The sequence below is a fragment of the Mauremys reevesii genome, linkage group 1 (assembly GCF_016161935.1).
Source record: "Mauremys reevesii isolate NIE-2019 linkage group 1, ASM1616193v1, whole genome shotgun sequence".
In the NCBI taxonomy this organism is placed as follows: domain Eukaryota; kingdom Metazoa; phylum Chordata; order Testudines; family Geoemydidae; genus Mauremys; species Mauremys reevesii.
The window spans coordinates 86,599,120-86,609,562 of NC_052623.1; the positions used below are offsets into that span (position 1 = coordinate 86,599,120).

General features: G+C 43.7%; 1 protein-coding gene and 1 long non-coding RNA gene across 3 annotated transcripts in view; one reads left to right on the forward strand and one right to left on the reverse strand.

Moving 5' to 3' along the window:
• The window catches only part of RBM26 (RNA binding motif protein 26), a 116,302-nt gene extending 108,285 nt beyond the window's left edge, over nt 1-8,017 (reverse strand). For both annotated transcript variants that reach the window (XM_039525985.1, XM_039525990.1), the window contains exon 1: nt 7,896-8,017. In XM_039525985.1, the coding sequence (XP_039381919.1) occupies nt 7,896-7,966 (71 nt within the window). In that variant the 5' untranslated portion in view covers nt 7,967-8,017. The remainder of the gene's footprint in view (nt 1-7,895) is intronic.
• Nucleotides 1,947-8,071, forward strand: LOC120398512. The gene is made up of 3 exons (XR_005594489.1): nt 1,947-2,340; nt 3,146-3,224; nt 7,971-8,071. It is a non-coding gene; the product is annotated as an uncharacterized LOC120398512 (long non-coding RNA).
• Nucleotides 8,072-10,443: the final 2,372 nt, after the last annotated feature.

Sequence of the window (10,443 nt, forward strand, 5' to 3'; positions counted from 1 at the left end):
TTTTTACCTGCCCCGTCCGCAGGTCCGGCCAATCGCGGCTCCCACTGGCCGCGGTTCGCCGTCCCAGGCCAATGGGGGTGGCGGGAAGCCGCGGCCAGCACATCCCTCGGCCCGCAGCACTTCCCGCTACCCCCATTGGTCTGGGACGGCGAACCACGGCCAGTGAGAGCCCCGGTCCGCCAAACCTGCCGACGCAGCAGATAAACAAACTGGCCCGGCCCGCCAGGGTGCTTACCCTGGCGAGTCTCGTGCCAGAGGTTGCCAACCCCTGGGCTAGACCATGGTTTCTCGAGTCATAACTGGCAACTGGAGGTGGGAGACCCTGGGCGGAGTTTAACCGTTACCAGAAACCAATAAGCATCAAGCTTATCCGTTAACCGGTTAAACTCTTACAACCCTATATTAAACCTAAAAAGGTTGAGAAACACTGAACTAAAACAAAACTTTTATAAAAATATCCAATCTTGATTTTAAAATGAATACCTCAGAAAGGGACCAGCTTGTCTGGCAACCTCTGTTGGACTGGATACAGCAAACTGCAAACTTTCAGGAATCTAAGCCCCACAACAAACAAACTATGAATATGTAGGCACCAAGACCCCATAGGAAGACCACCAGACTGTTGAGTGTCTCTGATGCATTCTTAAGGCAAGATGTGAGGGAAGCAGTTCAGGGAATTAGAGAGGACCGACCAGGATACAGGAAGGGTCAAGAGCGATAAAGGGTTCTGTTATAGAGTTTAATTTAATAAAAATGGGCATGTTTAGTCTTGAAAAAAGAAAACTGAGGTGAGACTAATAAGAGTCTTCAAATATATTAAGGACTGTTATAAAGAAGACGGCGATGAACTGTTCTCCACATCCACAGATGATAGGACAAGAAGTAATCACCTTAATCTGCAGCAAGGGAGATTTAGGTTAGATATTAGGAAAAACTTTCTAACCATAAAGAGAGTTAAGCACTGGAATAGGCTTATAAGGGAGGCTGTAGAGTCCCATCACTGGAGTTTTTTAAGAACAGGTTGGACACCTGCCAGGGATGGTCTAGGTATACTTGGTCCTGCTTCAATGAAGGTGGCTGGAATAATGACCTCTTGAGGTCCCTTCCAGCCCCACATTTCTATAATTCTGTGAAACATGCATCCATTAAAACAGTTGTGCCAAGTCTAGATTATACTATTACAACAAAAGGGGATACAGTTGATGAATGTTTAAGGTTGTTACAGACAGTAACTACTCCTGGGGGAATTCAGTGCCAAAAAATTAAAAATTTTGTACACAATAATTTAAAATTCTGCATATTTTGTCAAACTAATACAACAGAATCATACCAATTTCAATTATTTTGATAATTTATTTCAAAATAGCTTTCAGCAAGTATCTCTGTAACAATACAGACTACAAAAAGGATTCATACAAATGATTTTTGACAAACAGATTCCTTACTAAGCATATTAATACACAACTCTGAGTAATAATTCATTTAAACTACAATACAGAAAAGTATTTACTGCACCGCTCAGCAGTGCAAAGGCTTGGGGGAGTCAGGGGTAAAGGAGGAGCTGAGGGAGAGGGAAGTAATTGTTTGGAAGGAGCCTGGGAGTGAACCTGGAAGGTGGTTGGGTGTGGGTGGGAAGTATAGAACAGGTTTGTTTGTTTGGGGTTTGTTTTGGGGGGGGGGGGGAGTGGAGGGAGGATTGAGCAAGGGATTGTTAGGGAGCTGGAGAGCCTCCCCAGGCAGATCCTGGCTGACCCCCTAGCCTCTCCCATTCAGTTAGGCACATCTGCTCCTGTCCCTGTGTGTCCCTGCACCCCTCCTCCTCCCCATTCCTATGTGTTTTTGCACTCCCATTCAGCCCCTGGCTCAAAGCTGTCACCCCACTAGCTCCTCTGCCCCTCTCTGTCCCCTCCCACTAGCCCTTCCGAACCCCAGTCTATGTGACACACACACACACCCTAGCAGCCCCATGTGTCCCACTCTGTCCATTCCCCTCCACACACACACATATATCCTCACCTGGTCCTGCAAACAAGGTGCTGTGAGGAAAGCAGCATCTGCTCCCTCCCTTTTCATAGCTGCCTGCTCCAACCCTTAGGCTGCTACCCCCTTTCTTCTGGTGCCACAGAAACCCCTGGTGGGTGAAAGGTGTAAATTGCAGCACCTCCAGAGCAGAATCTATTTTCTGCAGGGGTAAAAAAAAAATCTGCAGGGAAGATTAATTCTGTACTTGTGCAGAATGAACAATGCACTGTTCTAATTCCTTTGTAATTTTATTTCTCAAGCAAATTTTTTCTAACCCGGCACGGCATGGAGGGAGGCAAGGACGCAGAAACTGACAATGTACGTATCAAGCTGAAACATTTAAGCTACTATTTAAGTCATTACATGAAGAAAAGCCTGAAACATTTAGATGGAAAGAATGTTTTCTCAGTTTCCATCTCAGACTGCAGCTGCTACCTGTAAAGGAGAGGGGGAATGGGTCACCATCAGCCTTTATCGTCACAGACCTGTTAACACCTCTGAATTCCACAGCCTGTGCGCACTAGAGAGCATCACTTCATTAAATTATTCATTTTGGGCAATCTCCGATTTGCCCAAAATTTGAATATATGAACATCAATAGTTTTCATCTGTTGGTCAAAATTTCCACAGCCTCATTTTCCCCTTAACTTCATCTACCTGGTTTTGTTCTTGCAGCACTTAGGGAAACCTGTTATTAAGGTGCAGCAGTAGCTGGTACAAAGTTCATTTTTAACAGGAGCTCTCAACCTTTATTTTGTTAAGATCTCATGGAAATGGCAAAAACTAAAACCAGAATATAAATTTTGGACACTGTTTAAATTTATGATGTTTTGATAAAAAACAAAATTGATACAGCGAGAATAATAGGACTTTGAAAACCACCTCTTGGGGCAATTTTTCACTGGATTATCTCGCTTTTCTTGTACCCTTCTGCAAGAAATCTAATGTTCTGGGACCTGCCCATCTGGCCACACTGTTGCTCCTTGTGCCAACTCCTAGAATTACTTATATTCTTGTGCCGACTCCTAGTATTACTTTGTTTGTTTACAAAATATTTTATAACTTTTTAGCCATCATGGAAAACATCTGCCAAACTGAACCTAATTTTCTTTTGACAACACAGCATGAACACAGTCATTCACTTAGAAAAGTTGGGGAAGAGACCGACGGATTCTTTCACCAAATACCCCTGAACTCTAGAGGTAACTTTTTAAAAATTCCAATGCAATTCACTATCTTTATTATTGACTAAGGTCAAGAACCTCAACTCAGGAACAAAAGGAACAGCTATTGAACAGCCCCCATTATGTTTTGAATTAGCCTTCTTAGTGTAGGCGCAACGTGCCTCAAGGTGGCCCATGATGGTCTGTTGGATGGATCATTAGTTTCCCCGGCCCAGGCCAGGAACTGATGGGGAGTGCGACATGAACGCCGATTCATATCCCATCAAAGAGGTTACATAAGAACCCAGGTCTCTAACATGAAAAAGGCAATTTTATCCCAGTGCACCAGATTTTCTTTCAAAGTCACTAAAGCAGTTTCAGTTAACCTACCTCTATAACCACTGTAAGTCTACACTTTCCCAGAGCCAGTGATAGAATCTGGAGTTCCTGATCAGCAATATTCTACTGCTAAATGTGTGTGTAACACACTGGGAAAGTGTGTCAATCCTCCCACAGCAGCTGGTCTACAAAGTGGCTCACTTTTCAGCGTATGCAACATGCATACCACTCTGTGCCCAGTCCACTGAGGATGAGACTCCGGTGGTGGCTTTCAGCTTAAGAGTCTGGCTGTAACACGCTGTAAAGATGCATGCTTTTCTCTTTGGCGATCATGGTTTCAATCCCCAGTTTCAGCCAAGATGACCCTTGCAGATGACCCACACTGGTACTTTGGAATGTAAGAGAGGTATGCATCATACTGGAAAAGTGTGGGGGCTCGGCATATTGGTAGACCTGGTAATGTAATGCAGGACCACCCAACCTGCTGCTGCAACCACTTTTAGTTGTATCCAATTTCAAGATATCCACGAGTGTGTTTTGGTATAAGAGCAATGATAGATTCCTTCACAAACGTTCTCTCCAATTGACAAGTTATGTTGTCAATGCTCAAGTGCAGGGCTGTTCTTGTTGCACTCACTTTCAGTAAACTTTTAAATGGGGATAAAGTGTTATAAACAAAGGATTTACTAAATCACTTAACAGCCACTCTCACTCTTTAGTAGGGGAAACTAGCAGTAGCAGCACTAGTTTCTCCTTGATTCCCAAGTAGGTACAGCTCCCTTTTTCCTGATTCTAGAGAGCTGTCCACTGAGGTGCACAAAAGAGATATATAAAACCAGGAAATTAGCAAACAAAAACTATGTTTAATGGAAATTAAGATTGCAGCATGACACACTCCAGTAATGTCCAGTTACCTCAACAGTGTTCATGTACAATAATTTTCCAACATTACAGGGTATGAGGCCTGGTCTACACTAAAAAGTTAGCTCAACCCTGCTACGTCACTCAGCAGTGTGAAAAATCCACACACCTGAACAATGTAGTTAAGACAACCTAAGGCCCCGGGCCAGCATTAGGTCGACAGACAAATTTCTATGCTTATCTGATGACCACCTCTTGGGCAGGTGGATTACCTACACTGAAGCACTATAGAAGCAAGTCTAGACAAGCCCTGAGACAGTCAGATGTGCTGATCTGTTGCTAGTATTGATATAAATTCACTGTTTACATTAGAACAAGGGTAGGCAACCTATGGCACACATGCTGATTTTCAGTGGCACTCACACTGCCCGCCCAGGTCCTGGCCACCGGTCCGGGGGGGCTCTGCATTTTAGTTTAATTTTAAATGAAGCTTCTTAAACATTTTTAAAACCTTATTTACTTTACATACAACAAAAGTTTAGTTATATATTATAGATTTATAGAAAGAGACCTTCCAAAACTGTTAAAATGTACTACTGGCATGTGAAACCTTAAATTAGAGTGAACAAATGAAGACTCAGCACTCCACCTCTGAAAGGTTGCCGAACCCTGTGTTAGAATGTAAGTTTGATGAAAATGGGGTACATATCGCTTTTCGGTATCTATTAGAGATTGAAACGAAAGCTTTGTGGCATTCTAGAGTTAGTTGATAGTGTTAATTAATAGCATAGTAGGTAATACAAAGGTCGAAAGGATGCACAAGTCTTTCATTTTAAGATTGTCCAATCGTTTAATGTTTTGGGTGGTATCCTGCCACAACCTTAATGGTCACTAAACAGTTGGCTTGCTAATTCTATTAAGGAACAGAGTAGGGCAGACCACAGCACTCACCTAATTTATAAATTTACAAAAGAGTTAGGACTGAGCAAGAATTTGAGTCCAGTTAATTGAGAAAAGCTAACAATATAGAATTGGATGAGAGTAAAATGATGGAAAGAAGGAAAGACTGTTTAGAGACTAATAATGGTCAGAGTGCTTTGACAGATTCTTTGCCATGAAATGTTGTAAATAAAAGTATTATATATATTAGTTAGAAATGGTGTTTAAACGATTTGTTTTTTATTCCCTCTGTAGTAAGTAGTTACAATACCAAAATCCCATAGTACAGAGAAAGGAATACTTTCCATTTTTATGAGGCTATGCCCTTATGGCATATAAACTCTACTTTAATTCACATTTTGAACAGTAAATTTTTTCTATAAATCTGAATTAGCAAACCAAATAAGCCTGCACAAAGATCCAAAACCAAAAGAAAAAAAAAACTAAATACCTGTGAGTCTTAAACCATGTATGGAGGAAAGTCAATGTGCCAACAGAAGATTTTAATTATTTTTGATTTACAAGAAGGTAATTAAAACATGACATATTTATGCTATAAAAATTGCTTAGACCTTTGCTAAACCAGAACTTGGTTCTAGTGGATGTTAAACACTAATGATGAGATCCTCACCTGCACTTCAGTCCCTTTACAAAAAATGAATAGTTCAGAGTGGCATAAAGGGTCTCTAAAGGCCAGAGATATGGTTAGGGAGGAGACTCTCCAACCACAGGAACTGCAAATGTCTGACCTAAGGTTGTCTTCTGAAGGCAGCTTTGCAAGCCCTGTGTAGGAGATATGCCAGGGACCGGGACACAGTATTTCCATTACAGATAACAGGAGGTGCTGTAGTTCATAAGCAGGTGGAGACAGGCTACATTAACCACAGGGTATGGCTGCACTACAGTTAGCTCCATTTATCTATGTCCAAGTTAATCCCTTCATTAGTCCAGTTTGAGTGAGAGCAGCCTCACCGGGAAACAACACTGGAGCTGCTGTGTCCACATTGGCATAGCACTAATTCACGTGTGGCACTAAGACTTCTAGGAGGATATTCCATGGTACATTCTTTGCACGGCAATAAGCTGAGATGCTCTATGAATTCTTCCCCAGTGACTTGTGGGAGAACTTCTGTCCTTTCTGGGCACACAGAGGGAATTACTGGAAGTCCTTTGTATTTGTGGATAATCCAAGCATTATATCCAGATGCACAGACACTCTTTTCTCAACCTGTGTATTATATGATTTTAACATTAGCTTTAATAAAAATATTTATTTTATTGGGTCACTTTCACTCGTATGGGCAGTGTTTAAGTGAAGATGTGCTACCCTGATGGAGAGCTTCTCCTGTAAACGTAGTTGACCCACCACCATGAGAAGTGGTAGCTATGTTGACGGGAGAAGCGAGTGTGGATTTTTCACACCCCTGAGCAGTGTAGTTATACCAACATAAGTCTGTAGTGTAGACGTGTCCTAAGAGTTCCATCTTCATATTGCCTACACCACAGCCCAGGGCTATGGGGGATGAGTTTGGTTTTTTGGGGTTGTTTTTTTTTGGCTAGTATGACTCTAAAAACTCATTTGCACTATCTAAATTCCAGGCAGCTCCACAGTTTTGGCATAACTAGATAGTCCTGTAGGTCTAAGAGTGTGTCTTCATCGCAATATTAACTTGAATTATAACTTGATTGCCTTTAACTTGAGTCCTTTCCATACACATAACCTCTTAATCACCATGTGTTGGTGATTTCAGTTCCGGTTGGACAGTTTGTCAGTGAGTACAGGCTAAAGCTTGAGGTAGCACAATTCAGCAGCTGCTCCCACGACTACATTTGTGTTGTGGACATACAGTAGCACCACTTGAGTGCCACTAGTCCTCAGAGGACTTCCAGCAATTCCCTCTATGTGCATATAGGAAATATAATACAGCACCTCATAATATAATTATGCACCATTCCTCCAGCAAAGCCTTTTGCCCCTTTTTTAGAAATGTTCACACATAAAATAACTCAAAGCTAGTTTTTAACCAATCCTAAATTAAAAATTAAACTTCTTGAAAAACTTAACTCAAAAATAAAAACAACAAATCTTAACCACAGTGATACGTTTCTAAGTCTTTTCTATGCTTAAGTTGCTGCCTGTAGTACACAACTATATGTCCTGCTAAAGAACTATCCTCTATCTATGAGCTTTCAGCCCACAACTCTTATACTTAGAATTCGTAAAACCCGCTGCCCATTTGTAAAAGCACAGAGGAGGTGATGGGAGTGTTTTAGGAGGTTTATCCCAGTAATTCCCACAGGATCTTTAGGGGATGGGTGCGGAGTGCTGCAGGGTTTACCCAGTTACTCCCACGGGCTGTAACAGAGGGGATGTCACCCTGGTTACTCACATAGGCTCTGAGGAGAAAGGAAGGGTATTACCCCAGGGGGTTACCCCGGTTACTCTCACAGGCTCCAGAGAGGGAGCGGTGTCCCGGGTGGGGGGAAGGTGGGAGAGTTACCTCCGTTACCCGCACGGGCTCTATTGGGGGGGGAGCGGTGTCCCGGGGGAGGGTTACCCCGGTTACTCACATGGGCTCCAAGGTTTTGCTGAGCCAGGATTTCAGCGCCTCGAAGTTTTCTATGATCATTTTCGCCACCATCCAGAGCGGCCCGGGCCTCCCGCCTCCCTGGCAGCAGCAGCAGCAGCGGCGGTTCCGCCCCGCCCGCAGGCCGGGTCCCGGCTCCCGGCTCCTCCGCGCCCCTCGCCCGAGCTGCCTGCCCGGCTCTGTCTAGATCCCCGGGGACGGGACAGGGGCCCGACGCCGCGGAGGGCTCGGAACCCGCCGGGCCGCGCTCTGCGGGCCCCCGCTCTCGCCGCAGCCTCCCCGGGGAGCCCGGCGCAACAGCCCCGAAGATCCCGACCACACGGGGAAAATCTCGGACGAAGGAAGGACCCGAGCGCGGACCGTGGCTCCCAAACGCGCGGCCCCGGCCCCTCCCCCGTAGCCGCAACACGAACAGGTAAGATGGCGGCCCTGAAATGTCGCGAGAATATAAAAACCTCGCGAGGAAGGAAAGGCCGCTGGGATTGCAGAGGGGCGGGGTGAGAGTGAGGGATGGGAGGGGGGTGGTTGAATTTCATTGGTGTCACGCGCTGTGGCTGGGGTCTCGCGGCCCAGCCCCAGGTCCTGCGGCTGGCGGAAGCGTTGATCTTAGGCTCTGGCGGGGACTGGGTCTTGTTGGTACCCTCCAGCGATTGAAATGGCGGGGGGCGGGGTTTGAATACACAGAGGGGTGAGGGCCAAGGAGGGGTGAGCCGGTGGGGGTGAAGGGGAGCTGTATGGCTCCCTAGTGTGTTTTGCGGCCGTTTTATTAGTTTTAGTTCATGTTTTATGATTATCACATAGATTAAAATTGGCTACTCAAGCCGACTGTTGTGAAGCACTGCAGCTGCATCCTTCTTGTAATTTTGCACAACTTTGTTAATGAACTTCTCAAATGCAGTGCCTTCATCTTTGGTGACTTCCTCGGGTCGCCGGTGTTTCAAGTCCTTCATGAGATTCTCATGATCAGGCAGAAGGTGACTTTTTTCAGAATATAAAATTCTATTCAGTGAGGACAAAGAGCGCTCTACTGTAGCTGTTGTGATGGGGAGTAGCAAGAGATTAATCCCTACATCTTTCATCCCAGGAAACATAGCACAAAGATTGGGTCGACCCACTAGTGATGATAAAGAAGTTGATGAAGTCAAATCTTCATTTGTTCCTCATATGATATTCCATTCTGTGTTCAAATTCTCTATTCTACCCTGATCACATAGCAGCCCTCAGTCTGCTCAACTGTCAGTGTTTTATAAGTTTAAGAGGGGTAGCCGTGTTTTATGACTGTCATCTGCAAAAGCTATGTAGAGGTTGAGTAGAATCCAGAAGTTGCTGTTGTAGATTTGGAAGAATCAAGTATGTTTGCTTTTTTCAGATGGCTTAACAAACACTTCTTTTCCTCTTCACTTAAGGAGTCAATATAAGTGCCTTACTTAATTAACTTCTGAACCAAGTCTTTGCATCTTTCAGTATATTTTCAATGGACATCTCTCTGATTGATCCAAGTGTTGGTTTCTATTGCTGGACAAAGATCTACTACTGTTGTAGCAGATGCATTGTTTAATGACTCAAGTGGTTTCAACAGTAGAGTTACAAGAGACAGAATGGCGATAATCTTCTCTGAACTTAGGAGCAAAAGTAGTCCACCAGCCTCACTACTTAGATCCGTTCCATCTTGATAGATACTTTGCAAAGCCAGTAATAATGGTTGAGGTAATTTTAAGACAACAATCAAGGATCACTCATGAAAAAGCCAGCAAGTTTTGCCAGGTTGGACTAATTTGAAGTTACCAGTGTATCATCTATTTTTTCCCAAGACTTTCAGTTCCTTAGGACTCTTGCTGAAAAAAAAATATAACAAAGATGATAAAGCTATGGCTTTTTTAATGTCTTTTGAAGATTCTGCAGCTCATACTAGTGCTAGTTGGAGTAGATGGCTTCTGTGGTGTATATAGGAGAGATTAGGGTTACACTTTTCTCTGAGCAAAGCTTGTACTCTACTATGTCTTCTAGAGAAGTTTGCAGCTCCATCAAATGCAAAAGCAGCCCTCTGTTTGGGGTCCAGTTTACAAGCATTTAACTCTTCTGTGATGGGAGTTGTTACAGGTGCTGCCGATATGTTTTCTAATACCTGAACATCTAGAAATGCATCTTCTGGCCTGCCAGTGACATCAAGATAATGTACACAATGACTTAATACTTGATGCCCATTTGCATCAGTGCATTCATCAGCCCAGGTTGGCATATTTTTTTTTAATGTGATGAGAGAGTTCTTAACTTTTTCAACTGCTGAGTCTTTTACTGTTGCACTGCATGCTTCTAATCAGTCAGCTAAGTTTCTTGCAGAAAGATAGCGAGCATTTGTTGGTCTTGTTGGGAACCAATGTTGAACTTCAGGATTAACAAGTGACAATGGACTTAACATTGGCCTCCAGCTTGTAGCGTATGGTATCTCTTGCTTAAATAGAAAGTATGATCCAACAGCCATGTTTGTTTGCATAAACTGTGTTGTGTCTTCAGCATTCTTAATAGTCTCA